This window comes from Heterodontus francisci, chromosome 12 (genome assembly GCF_036365525.1).
Source record: "Heterodontus francisci isolate sHetFra1 chromosome 12, sHetFra1.hap1, whole genome shotgun sequence".
In the NCBI taxonomy this organism is placed as follows: Eukaryota; Metazoa; Chordata; class Chondrichthyes; order Heterodontiformes; family Heterodontidae; genus Heterodontus; species Heterodontus francisci.
Window position 1 is genome coordinate 121,675,046 of NC_090382.1, and position 21,958 is coordinate 121,697,003.

Consider the following 21,958-nt stretch of genomic DNA (forward strand, 5'->3'; position numbering starts at 1 on the left):
AACGCACCTTCTCATGGTCATTGGCATCAGTCACTCCTTCAAATGGTCTGAGAATCTTACTTAATGCCATAAATTCTACTTGTAACAGAATAACCCAGAGAGATGACAGTAGCATTCCCTTGTAATGTGGACTAGTTATTTGTGTCGTTTCAATCTCTCTTACAGCTGAGTTACCTTTCGCTGAGTTAGGACTTGATATTTGATACATTAAGCTGCTTTGTTATCTAGTAAGGTGAACATACAAAACAACAGATAAAATCAATTTCACTATTTTCATATAAAGCTGGCCTTCACATCATAATATAAAGATAAAAAAATAAGCCTTGCTCTCCCATTTCAGAGTGCTGTCTTCCTTGATTTTGTATTGAAATGCCCGAACCTAACTAGTATGTGAGGTACTCATTCTCTTTTTTTAAATATTTGATAGCAAATAAAAATGAGACTACAAAGTGTGGGGTCTTGAAATGTCGAGAGGAGCCACCAAAACTCCTGTCTGGAAACAAGTTCCAGGAGCGGTATTTTATTCTACGAGATCGTAAGCTGCTTCTTTTTAAGGATAAAAAGGTAAACTGTAGAGCATTATTTCTGACATGTGAGGCTGTGAACATGATGGTCTTATTACTGGTGTGGAGCCTGCGATGGGAGCAGTGCCAAGCTATGTTAGTCACTTGTACCTTGTGTTTATCTGGGGGAAGAATGGCACACAAGAAGATTTTTAAAAATCTAGAACCAACAGTTATCTGAGTCCTCTGTAAACAGGTTCTTCTGAAACCTCTCTCTATTTACCAGGTCTCCTTTAGCTAGGAGTTGGGTGATGGTACAATATTGCACAGTGAGGTAGATGAGCATTGACTCAATGAAATGGGTCACTACCCTTATATAATTTACCAGAATATATCTGGTGTCTAAAATTTTGTGGTGGTGGGGGACAGGAAATGGAGATGATGGTGATAAACATGTTCAGAGTGAAGAAATATTACACAGGCAACAATGTTTAATTTAAAACATACTTGTGACCCATCCTCATGGCTCAAAGGAATAGTTTCCATCAGTCAGATAGACCCAGCAGGTGCCAGTTTTGGTCCTGAGGCCCATACTGAGTTAAATGATCTTAGCTGGGGCAGGAGTACAGCCACTGTGCCTCTGAGCTAGAGAGGGGACATCATAGAGCTATGACTCCTGATCAATCTCCCTTCTGCCCAAAGTACCTTGACGCATGGAAAGAAACCAGTAAAGCATCTTGTTTATACACTGACAGAAAGCAATTTCCTGTTGGAATGAGTTGTCACACAACACGTTTAAAAAAAAGAGGAAAAGCTTCCCTGAAGTGATGCAATGATGAATTTAACTCAAGTAAAATAAGAACATGAAAAGAATTAGAGAGGGGATAAAGCCATTTAGTTCATCAACATACCCCCCACACAAGTATACTGGCTTCTTCACATGGACTGCAGCGGTTCAAGAAGAAAGTTTGCCACCAGCTTCTCAAGGGCAGCTAGGGATGGGCAATAAATGTTGGCCTTACCAGCGACGTCCACATTTTGAGAAAGAATTTTAAATTCATTTTAAAAATTACAGATGGTGGAAAGGACATATTGCTGGCCCAAGGTTCTGACTTGGTAGCAAAAGGGTTGAACGTCCATTGGTAGAACCACTGATTCTTTCTTGCATAATGATCATGCTTGTGTTATGACCAAGACAGGAGGAGTGCACTGTTTATTCTAGTTCCACTTGTCCATGAGTCACAGCATATATTTAAATGTTTTTCCACTTACCAATACGGTCAATAATAGACTCTATTTTTTCACCAGAATAAAACACACTGACCAGGTTTCTTTAATAAACAACAGAATTATCAATTTATTATAAACCAAGTTCCCTTTTTACCTTAGCCCCTCACACTCACATACACATACACCGGTTAACTAGAAAAATAAAGGGATTTGTGTTTTTAGAGCTCTATTACAGCCAAAAAAATTTGGGCTGAACACCTGGTCATTCTTGAAAAAACAGCAGAGGAAATATGTTGTGTTCCAAAACTGGCGTACAGTCTGGCCTCCAAGTACATGTAGGCGGATCACTGGGATCTTTTAGAACAGTTCTTTTCAGGCAGTATTGAAAATTAATTTAGCAGGCTTTTCTTCAAAGACAGGAGATGAGATGAGTTGACAGTGGATTTCTCAGTGTCCTTTAGAGAGGTGCTGGAAAGCTGAGCTCAGTTGTGGTCTTCTCTCCTTCCTTGGGATTTCGCTTCTCTCCTTGGAAGTTCTCTTTTTATACCCCTATTCAAAACAATTCACAAGCAAAACCAACAACAGGAGGTCAACCTTTTGACCTTCATCAATCTTGACCTGTCACTTCTTTGTAAACAACTTCTCCAGGTGTCCAAGGTTCTCTGTTGTTTATTGAGCTGGACATCAGGTGGTTTCCCGGAAAGGCTTGTTCTTGTTGCTGGAAGTCAAGTGGTTTCCTGGAAAGGCTTGTTTTCCTCATAAGACCTCTCAGTGCCCCTTTTAAATAACATTTCCAGGGACTGTTTTTGAAAGTCAAACGGCCTTTACATGACCCCCTTTGAAAACCCCAAAGTTTAATATTTCTTCAATCTTTCAAAAATGAATCCTCAAAAAATATATTTAACAAAACACAGAGGCACTTTCGTAACACTTGTTGCCATTAATTGGCTTATGTGTTTATATATCTTTTATGTATGCATTTTAATGCCCAATCTATATAAAGCCTAAAAGTTTTGAATTTGATCTTTTTGCTCTGCTTTTTGTGCAACTGATTTCAACCTGTTCTTTCTGATTATGTTTTTAAACAAAGAATCTACGTTACCGATATAACAGTCAATGGGATGTAACAATCCCACACATGCTTAAAGCAACGTTTGCAACAAGTTGGGCATTACAAGGTGTCACTTAACAGGCACAGAATGAAAGAGGAATATGATTGTGTCATGGTGTCTTTATTTTATAGAGCTCCAAGCCTGAACGGGAGTGGCCTGTCCTCTCACTGAAGGTTTACCTGGGCATCAAGAAGAAGCTGAAAGCACCAACAATGCAGTAAGACCATCATTTGCACTCATTCATAGAATCGTAGAATGGTTACAGCACAGAAGGAGGCCATTCGGCCAGTCATGAACTAATGGGGGAAAATTCGAAAACCAAATCACATTTGTCATCTCAGTAGCAATCAAAGACACAAACAAGTGTGACAAGCTCAGTGCATCACAGAGCTACAGGAGCAGATCAAGGATTTGATCCCTGATGCATTCTGACACTAACTAGCTCAGCACTGAGTGCTGAAAGTGGCTTCAGTTCCCTGAGCTGGTATTAGGGAGAGGTGGGGAATTAGCCAGAGTTCTGGTTCCTGATCGTTTTCTGAGGTTATAGAGAAAATGCAAAAGAGTTTTATCCAGGTAGACCCATCCCAACTTGCAGAGAAGCAAGAAGTCCTTCCTGAAAACTCTGCAAACACATTTAGCCATATTTATGTTCCTTGAGCGTACAGTTCACAATTAAAATCTTACAATCGGGATTTGTTGGGAATTCAATAAAATTCAGTATGTGAACTGTTTCACTAATTTGTGGTCTCCATCTTGGTAAAACTCTATGAATTTTTTTTTAATTCTTTCATGGCAAAGCCAGAATTTGTTGCCCATCCCTAATTGCCCTTGACAACTGATTGGCTTGTCAGGCCATTTCAGAGGGCAGTTAAGAGTCAACCACATTGCTGTGGGCTTAGAGTCACATGTAGGCCTTCCTTAAAGGACGTTAGTGAACCAGATGGGTTTTTACAACTATCAATGATAGTTTCATGACACCATTAATGAGAATAGCTTTCAATTCCAGATTTTTATAAAATAGTTGAATTTAAATTCCACCATCTGCCATGATGGTGGGCTTTGAACCCATGGCCTCAGGGCTTAAGCCTGGGTCTCAAGTTCAGTGACATTACCACTATGCCACCATCTCCCCTATGCTACCAGCTCATGGTAAGCATTAAGGTGAGAGTTCTTGATCAGATTTTAGAGCACATGCTCGATGATTCTATGCTTTATTAAAACAATGTAGAGGTACATTTTACAAGCTAGCATTCCTGTTATCGAACTTCCCTCAACAAGAGGCCAGATTGGATAATTGAGCACCAGAGTCAGCATGCCCTTGCTGAGGCTGTCCCAAATTTCAGATTATTCATTTCAATGACAGGATTTGTTGTTGTTGTTGTCGAAAATGAGCAAGTTGCACTGACCAGTTGGTCTGGTCAGCCATCCTGTCAAACTGGGCTCCACAATGGGATGGCTAACTTGGAAAACTCACCCCAATGACCATTCATGAAGTGTAAACACTCCTTTCAACTTGGTCAAGACTCACTTAAAGGAAGAATTTGCTTGTCATAATCTGACGCTTAACCCTAGTCCTGCATCTCTGCAATAATATTGTTAGCCTATTGTTATTGCTATTGCTAGCCTATTCACCAATGTACCACTTAAGGAAACCATAGATTTTTGCACTGCAACACTATTATGGTGATCAAGATCTGCCAACCTTACGTGAATCAATATTCATTGAACTTATGAACTCGGCAACTCACGCAGTTTGTATACTCAAATAGATGGTGTTGCCATGGGATCCCCTCTAGATCCAGCTCTTGCAAACATCTTTGCTGGGTTCCATGAGGAACGTGTCTTTGAGGGAATGACACCTAACCACCTACCTCTTGCATATTTCCAGTACATAGAAGATAACATTCATTATATTTGAATCCACAGCTGCATATAATGAAAGGGCTCCATCCTGTGCTCAAATTCACCTTTTAAATGGAGCAGTCAAATGAGCTCCCTTTCCTTGATGTACCAGTTGAGAAATCTGCTAAGGGGTTCTTTACCACAGTCTAGGGCTAATGGGATCAAGGGACATGGGGATACAGGGAGAAACAGGGAACAGATTACTGAAATAAAAACAAGAAATGCTGGAACCACTCAGCAGGTCTGGCAGCACCTGTGGAAAGAGAAGCAGAGTTAACGTTTCGGGTCAGTGACCCTTCATCGGAACTGACAAATATTAGAAAAGTCACAGGTTATAAGCAAGTGAGGTGGGGGTGGGGCAAGAAATAACAAAGGAGGTCTAGATTGGACCAGCCACATAGCTGACCAAAAGGTCACGAAGCAAAAGCAAACAATATGTTAATGGTGTGTTGAAAGACAAAGCATTAGTACAGATTAGGTGTAAATACACAGGTTACTGAGTTTGGATGATCAGCCATGATCGTATTGAATGACGGAGCAGGCTCGAAGGGCCAAATGGCCTACTCCTGCTTCTATTTTTTCTACCGCAAGACTACCTTCACTGATCAATACACGCGTTGTGATTCTTACAGTTCCACACTCTATAAGATTGGCCTTATTGGCAACCTCGTAAATAGGGCCCGAGCCATTTGCTCAGCATGCAAGCTTGATGCTGAAATGGGGCAAATCAAAGACATCCTGCGTGACAATGGCTACCCTGATCAGATCATTTCTCGCTGTTTATCACACAAACTTATGAACAGGCCTAAGGCCGTCATTTTTGGCCCAGTCTACCTCAAATTATCCTGGAAGGGTAATGTATCCCAAAATTTGAGCAAAAGGTGATGCTAGCTGTTTCACGCTGCAACTATGCAGGATCAACACGTGTGGTGTTCGCCACTAACAGGATGCAGCTGTCAAACCAAAAAGACGTTCTTCCTATCACACAAATGAGTAATGTGATATATGAATTTCAGTGCGTCCCGAAGACTGGCGGATCGTATCAAACGATATGTCTTCTGCTGTTCACAATGGGCAAGGTACAGGCCGTACCCAACCAGCCCATGCTTGCAAAACTCAAAACACAGAGTCCAACATTAGATGTGATTCTGCGATTGGACAACATTTGCTAAATAATCCTCAGTGTGCTAAGAATTACGCTGACAGCGTAATTGTCAGTCGGGCTTGCAGTATGGTGCATTTGCGTGCACTGGAAACTACATATATTAATACACAGGGCCCTGTTCTTTGCAGACAGAAAGAACATGTGCAGACAGAAAGAACATGTGCACACATTGTGCATGTTTCAGCTTTACAAAATAAGTGACAACCATTTACTGGTTCATTCCTCAGAGCAATGCCTTGACCAATTAGAGACAAGCTGCCTAGTTTGAATTTCAAACATAGCTTGGCATTTAACTGTGAGCCACCATAAACTGGTGCATTTTCATGGCAACACCTCTACCAATCAGAGTAGTTGCCAACCATCAGCACTCTCTTCTCAGACAGTATAAAGTTATTGCTTTCCCTTACATTGGTATTCTTGCAAATTGTCCTGATGAGTGCAAGACAAAAAGCTTCGACAATATGTCTCTGTTTTCAGCAATACTCAAATAATATTGTTCTTTTTTGTATTGAAATGTTTTGATTCTCTGCACTGTACTAATAAGCCACTTTCCTGTGTAGGTGGGGATTTACTATATTCTCGGATAAACAGCAGTGGTAAGTAAGCGAGTATTACCCCGTCCCTCATTCCCTGCATCTTGTTATGTTGAAGCTCTCAGTATGAGTCTACACTAAGGCTATTGTACTACATCCGTCTGAACCTGCTTTCATCAACCTTGCACTTTTGGACTTCATTAACTACGGATTGTCACCAGGCAGATCCAGGTATCAAGACGTTAGTCCAAGCAACTCTGATATTCAGATTGAATATGGTCAAAGGATTTTGTACCACAATAATTTCCAGTAAACAGCAACTAATCTCTTCACGGTCAGGCTTCTCTTGTCTCAGAGTGACTATACCATTAATAAAATGATTTGTGCAAATGTAACAAAACAGCTAAAACAATAAGTTGTGATTTTATGGTGCCTTTAATATAGAAAAATGGCCAAAGTAGGAAATTTATCAGCAAAATTTGACACTCAGCCATTGCAAGGAAATATTAAGTCAGGTGACCCAAAGCTTGGTGAAAGAGGATTGTCCTTAAACAAGGAGAGAGAGGTAGTGAGGCAGAGAGGTTTAGGGAGGAACTTCCAGAACCTAGGGCTGGGGCAGCTGAAGGCCCCAATGTTGGAGCGATTAAAATCAGGGATGCACGCGAGGCCAGAATTGGAGGAGCACAAATATCTCAGAGAGTTTAGCAATGCATCAATGAGTTTTGGAACAGCAGATTCCCACTACTCACTGAAATATTCATTAGACTTGACAAGGTGGATGCGGAGATGATGTTTTTCCCTTATGAGACAGACTAAAACCAGGGGGCGCAGTTTAAAAATGAGGGGTCTCCCATTTAAGATGGAGATGGAATTTTTTTTCTCTCAGAGGGTCGTTGGTCTGTGGAATTCTGTTCTCCAGAGAGGAGTGGAGGCAGGATCATTGAATATCTTTAAGGCTGAGTTAGACAGATCCTTGATTGACAAGGGAGTCGAAGGTATAGTGGGTAGACAGGAAAGTGGGGTTGAAGGCACAATCAGATCAGCCATGATCTTATCAAATGGCACAGCAGGCTCGAGGGACCGAATGGCCTACTCCTCTTAATTCGTATGTTCGAATTAACTATTGGTACAAGGACTAGGGGACACAGATTGAAGGTTTTGGGCAAGAGGTATAGCGGGAATTATGAAGAAGAACTTTTTTACGTGCTGGATGATAATAACATGGAACTCGCTGCCCAGAAGGGTGCTGGAAGCAGAGATAATCGATGACTTCAAAAGGAAATTGCTGGCCACTTGAAGGGATACAGGGATCAAGCAGGAGAGTGGAGCTGACCGGATAGCTCCTTGCAGAGCTGGGATAGACTAAGTAATCTCCTTCTGTGCCGCAAAGGACTCCATGACTCCACCAACTGCCAAAGTGGAAATTTGAACCCATGTCCCCAAAGCATTAGCCTGGGTCTCTGGATTACTAGGTCAGCCACCATATTCCTGTAATTAATGCTTAGTATTAGTGTTTACTAAGGAAGAGGATGCTGACAAAATATTAGTGTAAGTGGAGATAGTAGAGGTGATGGATAGGGTGAAAATTGGTGTGAAGTATGTATTAGAAATGCTGGCGATATTTAGAGTGGGTAAGTTACCTGGTCCAGATAGCTTGTATCACAGGCTGTGAAGGGAAGTGGGAGTGGAGATAGCAGAAGGGCTTGCTATAATCTTCAATCTTCCCCAGATATGGGGGTGGTGCCAGTAGGTTGAAAAGTGGCAACTGTGGAACCCTTATTCAAGAACGGGTGTAAGGGCATTACTACAGGCCAGTCAATTTAACATTAGAGGTGGTGAAGGTTTTAGAAACAATAATCAAGGAAAGAATTAACTGGCACTTGGAAAAGTTTGAGTTAATTAAGGAGAGCCAGCATGGATTTGTAAAAGGCAGATTGTATTTGACGAATCAAATAGTATTTTTTAATCAATTAACAGAGAAGGTTGATGAGGGGAATATAGTGAATGCTGTTTACATGGATTTTAAGAAAGTGTTTGGCAAAGTACCACATAAAACACTGGTTAACAAAATTGAGGCTCATGGAATAGGATGGTCAGTGTCATCTCACAGAAAAAAATAGCTTAAGGATAGAAAACAGTGAATTGTGGTAAATAACTGTTTTTCAGACTGGAGGATGGCCGAGGCTCAATGCTGGGACCACTGCTTTTTTTGATATATATATATATATATATATATAAATGACGTGGACATTAGAATATAGAATAACATTTCAAAATTTATCAATGACACCATACTTGGCGTTATGGCAGACAGTGAGGCTGATACCAATGAATTACAACAGGACATAGATAGGCTAGCAGAATGGGCAGACAAGTGGCAGATGGAATTTAATGCAGAGAACTGTGAACTGTTTCCCATCCCCAAAGCAGAAATTCCGTCCAATTGCATTGTTCTAAAGTGTTTACAGGAACAGAGGGACCTGGGAATTCATGTGCATGGATCTTTGAAGGTGGCAAGACATATTGAGAGAGTAGTTAGTTTTATGTGTTGTTAGAATCATCAAATCATTGAAAGTTTAAGGCACAGAAAGAGGTCACTTGGCCCATCGTGTCTGTGCTGGCTGAAAAACGATCCACCTATTCTAATCCCACCTTCCAGCATTTGGTCCGTAGCCCTGCAGATTACAGCACTTCAGGTGCATATCCAGACTCCTTTTGAATGAGTTGAGAGTTTGTGCCTCAACTACCCTTTCAGGCAGTGAGTTCCAGACCCCCACCACCCTCTGGCTGAAAAAGTTTTTCTCATCTCCACTCTAATTTTTCTACCAATCACTTTAAATCTCTGCCCCCTCATCACTGACCTCTCTGCTAAGGTGAATCGACCCTTCACCTCCACTCTATCTAGGCCCCTCAAAATTTTGTACATTTCAATCAGATCTCCACTCAGCCTTCTCTGTTCCAAGGAGAACAACCCCAGCCTATCCAATCTTTCCTCATAGCTGCATTTTTCCAGTCCTGGCAACATCCTCATAAATCTCCTCTGTACCCTCTCTAGTGCAATTCCATCCTTTCTGTAATGAGGTGACCAGAACTGCACACAGTACTCAAGTTGTGGCCTAACAAACGAATTATACAGTTCCAGCATAACCTCCCTGCTCTTATATTCTATACCTCGGCTAATAAAGGAAAAGATTTCATATACCTTCTTAACTACCTTATCGACCTGTCCTGCTACCTTCTTGGACATTCACTCCAAGGTCCCTTACTTCCTCTACACTTCTCTGTATTTTCCGATTAATCGTGTATTCCTTTACCTTGTTTGACCTCCCCAAATGCATCACCTCACACTTCTCCAAGTTTAATTCCATTTGCCACTTTTCTGCCCACCTGACCAGACCATCAATATCTTCCTGCAGCCTACAGCTATCCTCCTCGCTATCTACCACACGGTCAATCTTTCTGTCGTCTGCAAACTTCTTGATAATGCCCCCTACATTGTGTCCAAATTATTAATATACACAACAAAAAGCAGGAGACCCAGTACTGAGCCCAGTACTGAACACCACTGGAAACAGCTCTCCAGTCGCTAAAACAGCCGTCAACAATTACCCTTTGTTTCCTGCCACTGAGCCAATTTTGTATCCACCTTACTGCATTTCCCTGGATCCCATGGGATTTTATTTTTTTAACCAATCTACCATATGGGACCTTGTCAAAAGCCTTGCTAAAACCCATGTTGTATTCAGTAGCGTAGCTGGGGCGTTCTGGAGAAAGTCTCAGACTCAGGATAAGGTCAACCAAGAACTTTATTATTTACATACTACTATATACACTCTCATCAAGCCTCCTATGCTAGCATCCTTCGTGCTGCTGTCTCTGGGACTGATATATCATCACTCTTACTGTGGAAGGGGTTACTCTCGCTATCTTCAGCATTAACCCTTTACATTCTTATACTACATCTCCCCCCAAGTCTTTATCCAACATTTTCTCAAACATATTTACATACTTGACTTATCTACTACACTCTCTTCCCCAAGGACTGGATCTTGTTGTCCTGCTGATGGGAAAATGGTGCCCCCCCCCCACCACACAGGACTTGCGCCACTATGATTCTGCGCGGGCAGCCACTTAGCATATTCACGGCAGCCACTCCCCCCCAATCATGTGGCAGGGGTGGCATTGGTGACACCATTCATTGTGTCACCTGATGCGGGAGCAGGTGCTGGTGCCATTTCTAAAAGGCTGCCAGCCCTGCAGACAGTTTAACAAAATGCAGAGTTGACCCTTCCCCCCCCCACTTCCCTATACAAATAGTGCAGAATTGACCCCTTACCCACCTCAGCGGCGCCAGCTTTCCCTGGACGGACAATGAAGGTGCATGAGTGCCACACACCACACTGAAGATCAGGAAATGAAGGTAAGATCACTTCGGGTTACATTTAAATTATTGCAAAGATCTATTTAGTATATGGAAAGCAGGGTCCTGTCGCAGAGCAGCAGAGGGACCACACAGTGCTTTCCCACTGCTGGGAAGATCGGGTCCGGCAATCCCAGTGTCAGGTTCCATGGTGACTACTGTCGCTCCGATTCTCTGACCTCCCCACCACAGAACCCAACATCGGTCTGGGAACAAAATCCAGCCCCAAGTCTCTGACTTCACAGATTTAGTCTGTTAGGAGGTTTGATGACTCTCCCCGATCTGGTTGTAGTTTGACTGGGACAATTAGCTGGATCGCTGACTTGGTTGATCTTTATTACGGATTGTAGCCTTCTGTTCGGTTTGGGTTTGTTCATCTTCATCTGGGTCTTCCAAATGAGTGATTGGCTGTTGCTTTTGGGGAATAGGGATGATATTTCTTCTATTTCTTTGCTTGTTTCCATCAGTTGTGTGTATCACATACGGTCAATGGTAGTTCTCATATCTGTGGATTACATGACCTTCCCTTTTTGGTCACGTATCCATACTCTTTGAACGTTAATCAATTTGGGTAAGTTTCTGGCTCGAAATCTTCTATTACAATTTTGAATTTCCCTGTCTCCTACTTTCTCATGTCTGGTTGGAAATTGGGTAGTTAACAGAAGTTCACACTGCTCTGGTCTCTGTATCGTGCAAATCTGGCAGTTCTGGATCATGTTCTCAATGTCCTTAGTTATTCCAGGCCACCATATGAAGATTGTGCCCTCGCTCTGCTCTTGGTTATTCCCAAGTGGCCTTGGTGGAGACGATCTAAGATCACTGATCTCAGTGAACTAGGAATGACTAGTCTGTCATTGTAAACTAACAAACTGTTGATAATGGTAAAGTATTTCCGATACTCATCGAATGTTTTCATTGTTTTCCCACCTGGACATTCTTGTGGCCACCTTTGTGTGAAATACTGCCTTATGTAAATGCATTTTTCGTTGCTTTTTTTGGGCTTGACATATTTCTTGCAACTTCTTTGTGCCTGATGGCCAATTTTCTGCTGCATGTTGTGAATATGATTCTACATCGTATTCAAAATTCACATCTTGCTGTTGGCATGTCAAGAAAAATTATATGCCAAATGAGGAATTTTAATTAATCGGTTGGAAAGTTACATTAAGTTTTTGATGGAAAAAATCCTGCAGTTAACTTTTTGAAAAAGTGGCAGCCAAGATGGGCACTGTCATTTGCATCTGAAACACCTTTCACATTCCAAGGTCTCCAACAGGAAACACATGGCTGATGAGCCTGGACCCAGAACAATGGCTTGCTCTAGGTGATAGAATTACCTAAGATTTCTTCATTAGCATAGCATTCAAGGCCATCCTGTCACATTGAATTTGAAAGAGCAAAGCCCTCCAAGTGTAAATATTGGCATCCTGGGGCTAGGTAGATGGACATTCCGAAACTTGTATCTTATTAGAAGGATGGGAACCAAATGAGGAGGTCAGTGGACAGTAAGGAGGTAGTAACTAAAGCCTGGAAGGAACCAGATAATGAAGTCAGCGTGACTAAGGGAAAGAGTAGGCAGCGAGCAGATCATGAACGCAAAGGGACTGGTGGTCTGAGGTGCATTTGTTTTAATGCAAGAAGTGTAGTAGGTAAGGCAGATGAACTTAGGGCTTGGATTAGTACATGGGAGTATGATGTTATTGCTATTAGTGAGACTTGGTTGAGGGAAGGGCATGATTGGCAACTAAATATCCCAGGATATCGATGTTTCAGGAGGGATAGAGTGGGAGGTAAAAGAGGTGGAGGAGTTGCATTACTGGTCAAAGAGGATATCACAGCTGTGCTGAAGGAGGGCACTATGGAGGACTCGAGCAGTGAGGCAATATGGGCAGAACTCAGAAATAGGAAGGGTGCGGTAACAATGTTGGGGCTGTACTACAGGCCTCCCAACAGCGAGCGTGAGATAGAGGTACAAATGTGAAAACAGATTCTGGAAAGATGTAGGAGCAACAGGGTGGTGGTGATAGGAGATTTTAATTTTCCCAACATTGACTGGGATTCACTTAGTGTTAGAGGTCTAGATGGAGCAGAATTTGTAAGGAGCATCCAGGAGGGTTTTCTTGAGCAGTATGTAAATAGTCCAACTCGGGAAGGGGCCATACTGGACCTGGTGTTGGGGAATGAGCCCGGCCAGGTGGTTGAAGTTTCAGTAGGGGACTACTTTGGGAATAGTGATCACAATTCCGTAAGTTTTAGAATACTCATGGACAAAAACGAGAGTGGTCCTAAAGGAAGAGTGCTAAATTGGGGGAAGGCCAACTATACCAAAATTCGGCAGGAGCTGGGAAATGTAGATTGGGAGCAGCTGTTTGAAGGTAAATCCACATTTGATATGTGGGAGGCTTTTAAAGAGAGGTTGATTAGTGTGCAGGAGAGACATGTTCCTGTGAAAATGAGGGATAGAAATGGCAAGATTAGGGAACCATGGATGACAGGTGAAATTGTGAGACTAGCTAAGAGGAAAAAGGAAGCAGACATAAGGTCTAGGCGGCTGAAGAAAGACGAAGCTTTGGAAGAATATCGGGAATGTAGGACCAATCTGAAACGAGGAATCAAGAGGGCTAAAAGGGGTCATGAAATATCTTTAGCAAACAGGGTTAAGGAAAATCCCAAAGCCTTTTATTCATATATAAGGAGCAAGAGGGTAACGAGAGAAAGGATTGGCCCACTCAAGGACAAAGGAGGAAAGTTATGCGTGGAGTCAGAGAAAATGGGTGAGATTCTAAATGAGTACTTTGCATCGGTATTCACCGAGGAGAGGGACATGAAGGATGTTGAGGTTAGGAACAGATGTTTGATTACTTTAGGTCAAGTCGGCATAAGGAGGGAGGAAGCGTTGGGTATTCTAAAGGGCATTAAGGTGGACAAGTCCCCAGGTCCGGCTGGGATCTATCCCAGGTTACTGAGGGAAGCGAGAGAGGAAATAGCTGGGGCATAAACAGATATCTTTGCAGCATCCTTAAACACGGGTGAGGTCCCGGAGGACTGGAGAATTGCTAATTTTGTCCCCTTGTTTAAGAAGGGTAGCAGGGATAATCCAGGTAATTATAGACCGGTGAGCCTTACGTCAGTGGTAGGGAAGCTGCTGGAGAAGAGACTGAGGGATAGGATCTTTAGAACATTTTTTTAGAACAGTAGAACATTACAGCGCAGTACAGGCCCTTCGGCCCTCAATGTTGTGCCGACCTGTGAAACCATCTGACCTACACTATTCCATTTTCATCCATATGTCTATCCAATGACCACTTAAATGCCCTTAAAGTTGGCGAGTCTACTACTGTTGCAGGCAGGGCGTTCCACGCCCCTACTACTCTCTGAGTAAAGAAACTACCTCTGACATCTGTCCTATATCTATCACTCCTCAACTTAAAGCTATGTCCCCTCGTGTTTGCCATCACCATCCGAGGAAAAAGACTCTCACTATCCACCCTATCTAACCCTCTGATTATCTTATATGTCTCTATTAAGTCACCTCTCCTCCTCCTTCTCTCCAACGAAAACAACCTCAAGTCCCTCAGCCTTTCCTCGTAAGACCTTCCCTCCATACCAGGCAACATCCTAGTAAATCTCCTCTGCACCCTTTCCATAGCTTCCACATCCTTCCTATAAGGCGGTGACCAGAACTGCACACAATACTCCAGGTGCGGTCTCACCAGAGATTTGTACAGCTGCAGCATGACCTCGTGGCTCCGAAACTCGATCCCCCGACTAATAAAAGCTAACACACCATATGCCTTCTTAACAGCCCTATTAACCTGGGTACCCACCTTCAGGGATTTATGCACCTGGACACCAAGATCTCTCTGCTCATCTACACTACCAAGAATCTTCCCATTAGCCCAGTACTCTGCATTCCTGTTACTCCTTCCAAAGTGAATCATCTCGCACTTTTCCGCATTAAACTCCATTTGCCATCTCTCAGCCCAGCTCTGCAGCCTATCTATGTCATGGGATTTATTCCCATTTGGAAGAAAATGGGCTTATCAGTGATAGGCAACATGGTTTTGTGCAGGGAAGATCATGTCTTACCAATTTAATAGAATTCTTTGAGGAAGTGACGAAGTTGATTGATGAGGGAAGGGCTGTAGATGTCATATACATGGACTTCAGTAAGGCGTTTGATAAGGTTCCCCATGGTAGGCTGATGGAGAAAGTGAAGTCGCATGGGGTCCAGGGTGTACTAGCTAGATGGATAAAGAACTGGCTGGGCAACAGGAGACAGAGAGTAGCAGTGGAAGGTAGTTTCTCAAAATGGATACGTGTGACCAGTGGTGTTCCACAGGGATCCGTGCTGGGACCACTGTTGTTTGTGATATACATAAATGATTTGGAGGAAAATATAGGTGGTCTGATTAGCAAGTTTGCAGACGACACTAAGATTGGTGGAGTAGCAGATAGTGAAGGGGACTGTCAGAGAATACAGCAGAATATAGAGAGATTGGAGAGTTGGGCAGAGAAATGGCAGATGGAGTTCAATCAGGGCAAATGCGAGGTGATGCATTTTGGAAGATCCAATTCAAGAGTGAACTATTCAGTAAATGGAAAAGTTCTGTGGAAAATTGATGTACAGAGAGATTTGGGTGTTCAGGTCCATTGTTCCCTGAAGGTGGCAACGCAGTCAATAGAGTGGTCAAGAAGGCATACGGCATGCTTTCCTTCATCGGACGGGGTATTGAGTACAAGAGTTGGCAGGTCATGTTACAGTTGTATAAGACTTTGGTTCGGCCACATTTGGAATACTGCGTGTAGTTCTGGTCTCCACATTACCAAAAGGATGTGGATGCTTTGGAGAGGGTGCAGAGGAGGTTCACCAGGATGTTGCCTGGTATGGAGGGCGCTAGCTATGAACAGAGGTCGGGTAGATTAGGATTATTTTCATTAGAAAGACGGAGGTTGAGGGGGGACCTGATTGAGGTGTACAAAATCATGACAGGTATAGACAGGGTGGATAGCAAGAAGCTTTTTCCCAGAGTGGGGGATTCAATTACTAGGGGTCACGAGATCAAAGTGAGAGGGGAAAAGTTTAGGTGGGATATGCGTGGAAAGTTCTTTACGCAGAGGGTGGTGGGTGCCTGGAACGCGTTGCCAGCGGAGGTGGTAGATGCGAACACGATAGCGTCTTTTAAGATGTATCTAGACAGATACATGAATGGGCATGAAGCAAAGAGATACAGATCCTTAGAAAATAGGCGACAGGTTTAGATTTAGGATCTGGATCGGCGCAGGCTTGGAGGGCTGAAGAGCCTGTTCCTGTGCTGTAATTTTCTTTGTTCTTTTCTTTGTTGTTCTAGAAATACACTGACGCAGTTGTCATGAAGACCCTACCTGCTACAAATGAGGCATATTAATTTCATCATATGAAGCATTAATTTAAAATGTTGCTGGACTGAAAAGATGACTTGTTTAAAGAGATCAGCAGTGGCTCGAAACTTTTGCATTCTAAGAGATAGTTGCCTGGAGAGACAATGGAACCACTCCATGATCCAATTAGCCCAAATGGATTTTGATCACCAGACACTGAATGTGTAACAAGCCAGAATTTCATCAACCTCCCCACCCATGAGGGTGTCTACTAAGAGAGAGAATCCACAAAAAGCAGCAGGAGAGTTTGTTGAAAAAACTTAGTCACATGACTAACCTGCTGGCCAACTTGGAGGTTTGAATTGTGCTCACAGTACAGTTTGAAGACAGAGAATGCTTTGAGACAAAAGTGAAGGAAGGTCTCTCTCTCCCTGGCTCCCTCTCTCTCTCACGAATTTCCATATCCACTGAAGCCATTTAAACTCAAGAGAGAAGATTCCTACATCAAAAGAAGTTTGAAAGCGTGCACTGGGCCCCAACAAAATGACAAGATTTAACTGCAGTCAAATACTCTACATTGAACTCAAAGGATAGTAAATGAACTCCAACTATTGCTTCAGACTTTTCCCCTTTATTCTTTCTCCTTTTCTGTCTCTATCTGCATGTGTGTTTATCGCGTATGCATGCTAGTGTGGTCGCTTTGCGTATTTGTAGTAGTTTTAAATGAATTAGAGTTTTAAGGTCAATAAACTTACACCTTTCTTGTTTAAATCTAAGAAAACTTGTCTGGTTGATTTCTTTGCCGTACAGTTGGAAAGCAGTGTACAAGGATTCACTGAGGGGGAGCTAAAGCACGGTGTTTTAAAAATTAAACCCTGTTACGGTCAAACCAGGCCATGGCTGAGAGGGAACCCCTAGACCCCTTTCTCACCTAGTCGTAAAAAAGTCTTGTGACTGTTTGTCCATCTCTGTGAAAGCTGGGCATTTCCTTGAACAAAAACAGTTCCCTAAACAAAAATTGGCAAGCAGTGGCTCAGATGCTGCAGAAGCTGAAGGACTGTGTGCCACTCCCCCACGCTCCACCGCCCTCCCCACTCTCTCTCTCTCTCCAAATGACATCACAAGTTTGAAAACCATCTAAGGCTGTGGACACTCCAAGCCTGCAGATTGCTCCAGATAGAGACATCAGGGAAAGAAAGCACATACTAGTCTTCCTCTAACAAAACCCTGAGCCAAGTGGGCCAGCTACAAAGTGCAATTTGACCAGCCAAGGATTTCAAGAATACAACTTCAGCCAGAAGACTGAATCATCCAAGCTCACAGACTGTGTATTTAATTTTTACTTATTCTGGACTCTAATCCAGCCACAAAATGTACTTCTCACTCTGTAATCTATTTGTGTGTGTATGATTCTCGGGTGAGTGTGTGTGTGTGTGAATGTGTAGCATTTTTTATTTAGATAGGGTTTGGATTGTAAGTATAATAAACTCACCTCTTTCTTGTTTAATCTCAAGAAAACCTGTCCAATTGGTTCTTTCATAATCACAACAAAGGTAAAAGGTAAAATACTCACTGAGGTGGTCAGCGCAACCACTGTTTAAAAAGGAATAAACCCTGTTGCAGTCAAATAAGAGGGAGGACAAAAGGGGAGCCTGTGACCCCTTCCCCACCGGGCTGTAACAGTATGTTGGATGGTCTACCACCTCTCTAGATAGTGCATCAGCTGACACAAGAACACAAGAAATAGGAGCAGGAGTAGACCATATGGCCCATTGAGCTTGCTCTGCCATTCAAAATAATCATGGTTGATCTTAGGTTTCAACTCTACTTTCCTGCCTGCTCACCATATCCTTGATTTCATGAGGGACCAAAAATCTGTCTATCCCAGCTGTTACGACCAGGTGAGAAAGGCGTCTAGGGGTCTGTTACTGTCTTCACCTGGCCTTATTGTAACAGGGTATTATTTTTAAACACACTGTGTTTTGAGCTCCCCCTTTGTGAATCCTTGTTCACAGCTTTCCAATTATAAGGCAAAGAAATGAGCACACCAGGTTTTCTTTAGGTTTAAAGAAGAAAAGTGAAATTTATTAAACCTTATACTTAAACTCTAATACGGTTAATGCCTACGGATATATGATGTGCCCATGCTAGCATGCACACGCAATACACCTATGCAAATAGGGACAGAAAAGTTCAGAAGAAAAATAAAATGGAGAGGTTTGAGTCAGTCTCTAAAAGGGGGTTTCTTGTTACTGTTACTGTGTTTCCGACTCGCAGTAGAGTCCTTGATTGTTGGCAGCTCTTACTTTTCGTTGGGGCCCAGTATTCTTCTTAAACCTTGTTCGCTGTAGAAGATTTTTCTCTCTTGGGGTTCATGTGTCTTCAATGGTTTCCGAAGCTGGTGAGAGTGAGATGAGAGCAGACAGGAGAGAGGTGTTCTCAGTCCAGGAGCTAACAGCCTTCTGATTTCAAATTCTCAGTTGGAAGTACAAATTCAAAAAACTCCAACAGTCAGTCATGAGACTAAACTGGCCTGACCACGTCTGTTTGTGTATTCGGCCATCTTAGTAGTTAACCTGGAATGCTTCAACATCTGGTAATCAAAAGTCCATTGTGGATTAAATTGGACAGGGAATAGCTCTTTTATCCTTTGAAGTACTTGCCCATGTTTTAGATTCCCTGACCAGTGGAAATAAACTCTCGGTGTCTACTCTATCCAGCCCCTTTAGAATCGTAGATGTGTCAATGAGATCGCCTCTCATTCTTCTAAACTCCAGAGAATATAGACCCAATTTACTCAGCCTCTCATCATAGGACAACCCCCTCATCCCAGGGACCAATCTAGTGAATCTTCACTACACTGCCTCCAATGCAAGTGTATCCTTTCTTAAATGTGGAGACCAAAACTACACACATTATTTCAGATGTGATCTCACCAAAACGCAATACAATTGAAACAATACTTCCTTATTCCTGTACTCCAATCCCCTTGCAGTAAAGGCCAACATACCATTTGCCTTCCTAATTGTTTATTGTACCTGCATGCTAACTTTCTGTGTTCCCTGTACAAGCACAACCAAGTCTCTTTGAACATCGACACTTACAAGTTGCACACCTTTTAAGAAATATTCTGCTTTTCTATACTTCCAACCAAAGTGCATAACTTCACACTTCCATACATTATACTCCATCTGCCATCTTGTTGTCCACTCACTTAACCAGTCTAAATCTCTTTGCAGCCTCTCTGTGTCCTCCCCACAGCTTACCTTTTCACCAACCTTTGTATCATCAGCAAACTTAGATACATTACCCTCTGTCGCATCAAGGAAGTCGTTAATATAAATTGTAAATAGCTGAGGCCCCAGCACTGATCCTTGTGGCACTCCACTATTTACTGCCCGACAACTTGAATATGCCCTGTTTATGCCCACTCGTTGCTTCCTGTCTGTTACCTAATCCTCTATGTACACTAACATATTACCCCCAACTCCATGAGCCCTTATCTTGCCAATTAACCTTTTGTGTGGCACCTCATCGAATGCCTTTTGAAAATCCAGGTATACTACATCTACTGGTTCCCCTGTATCTACCCTGCTAGTTACATCCTCAAAAAACTCGAATAAATTTGTTAAACAGGACTTCCATTTAGTAAAATCATGTTGACTTGTTCTAATCATACTGTGTTTTTCTAAGTGCATTGTTAAGACTTCCTTTATAGTAGATTTCAATGACTGTTGTTAGGCTAACTGGCCTGTAGTTCCTTGTTTTCTCTTTCTCTCCTTTCTTGAGAAGTAGTGTAATATTTGCCAACTTCTAATCTGATGGGACTGTTCCCGAAACTAAGGAATCTGGGAAAATCATAGCTAGTGTATCCACTATATCTTCAGCTGTCTCTTTTAGAACCCTAGGATGTCGGCCATCAGGTCCTGGAGATTTGTCAGATTTTAGTCCCAATACTTTTTCAAATACTTTTTTTCTGCTGATCTGAATTTCACTTTTTAGTCCCTAGGTTACTGTCTATTTCTGGTATAGAACTTGTGTCTTCTACTGTAAAGACAGACACAAAATATTTGTTCAGTGCCTCTGCCTTTTCCTCATTCCCCATGATAATTTCTCCTGTCTCTGCTTCCAATGTTCCACCATTTACTTTAGCTACTCTCTTCCTTTAAAAGCTCTTACAATCTGTTTTTATGTTACTGGCTAGTTTACTCTCGTATTCTTTTTTTTCCTTTTTATCAACTTTTTGGTGGCCCTTTGCTGGTTTCTAAAACACTCCAAATCTTCAGACTTGCTACTCTTTTTTGCAACATTGTAAGCCTCTTTTAATCTAATGCTATCCTTAACTTCCTGAATGAGCCACGGATGGGCCTTTCTGGCTGAGTTTTTGTTTTTCAAAGGAATGTATTTTGTTGAACATTTTGAATTGTTTCTTTAAAGGTTTCCTACTGTACATTTACCACTGTACCTTTTAGTCTATTTACTGATTTTACCTTAGCCAGTTCTCCCCTAATACTTATGTAATTGGTTTTGTTTAAGTTTCAGATTCTTGTTTGTGATCAGAGCATGTCACTTTCAAACTTAACATATAATTCAATGGTGTTATGATCACTGTTTCCCAGTGGATCTTTTACGATGACATTGCTTATTAACCCTGCTTCATTACACAATACTAGATCTAAGATAGCTTTATCCACGGTTGGCTCCACGACATATTGCGCCAAGAAACTCTCCTGAAAACATTCTACAAACTCATCTTCAAGACCACTCCTGCCAATTTCATTGTCCCAGTCTATATGAAGATTCAAGACCCCACAATTATTACCTTGCCTTTGTTGCAAGCTCCAATAATTTCTTGTTTCATTCTCTGTCCAAAGGTATAATTACTGTTAGGGGGCCTATAAACTACTCCCACCAGTGTTTTCTGATTCTTGCTGTTCCTTATTTCCACCCAAATTGATTCTACTTTCTGATCTTCTGAGGTCAGATCTTTTCTCACGAATGCCCTGATGTCATCCTTTACCATCAGTGCTAACCCCTCCTCCTTTGCTACTCTGTCTGTCTTTCCGAAATATTTTGTATTGTGGAATATTTATTTCCCAAGCTTGATCACCATGTAGCCATGTCTCTGTGATGGCAATTAGATCCAAATCATGTACCTCTATCTGAGCCACTAGTTTGTCTATCTTATTGCAGATGCATTGCACATTCAGATATAGAACCTTTAATTTCATTTTTTTCTTCTATTCTCTTCAATGACCTTATTTGCTGATGTACAATTTCTGTTAAACATTCTGTCCCTTCCGATAGAAACATAGAAAATAGGAGCAGGAGTAGGCCATTCGGCCCTTCGAGCCTGCTCCACCATTTATTATGATCATGGCTGATCATCCAACTCAGTAACCTGTTCCCGCTTCCCCCCGCCACCCCCCCCCCCCCACCCACGTATCCTTTGATCCCTTTAGACCCAAGAGCTATATCTAACTCCTTCCTGAAAACATACAATATTTTTGCCTCAACTGCTTTCTGTGGTAGCACATTCCACAGGCTCACCACTCTCTGGGTGAAGAAATTTCTCCTCATCTCAGATCTGAAAGGTTTACCCCGTATCTTTAGACGATGACCCCTGGTTCTGGACTCCCCCACCATCGGGAACATTCTTCCTGCATCTACCCTGTCAAGTCCTGTTAGAATTTTATAGGCTTCCATGAGATCCCCCCTCACTCTTCTGAACA

At 42.3% G+C, this 21,958-nt stretch overlaps 1 protein-coding gene across 10 annotated transcripts in view; it reads left to right on the plus strand.

The window, feature by feature from the left end:
- The window catches only part of arap3 (ArfGAP with RhoGAP domain, ankyrin repeat and PH domain 3), a 613,394-nt gene that overhangs the window by 545,882 nt on the left and 45,554 nt on the right, over positions 1–21,958 (plus strand). For 9 of the 10 annotated variants that reach the window (XM_068044105.1, XM_068044114.1, XM_068044106.1 and 6 more), the window contains 3 exons: positions 428–564; positions 2,977–3,062; positions 6,473–6,508. In XM_068044105.1, coding sequence (XP_067900206.1) covers positions 428–564; positions 2,977–3,062; positions 6,473–6,508 — 259 coding nt within the window. Of the gene's footprint in view, positions 1–427; positions 565–2,976; positions 3,063–6,472; positions 6,509–16,216; positions 16,956–21,958 lie in introns of those variants that run through there. The other variant, XM_068044115.1, reaches the window with a different exon arrangement.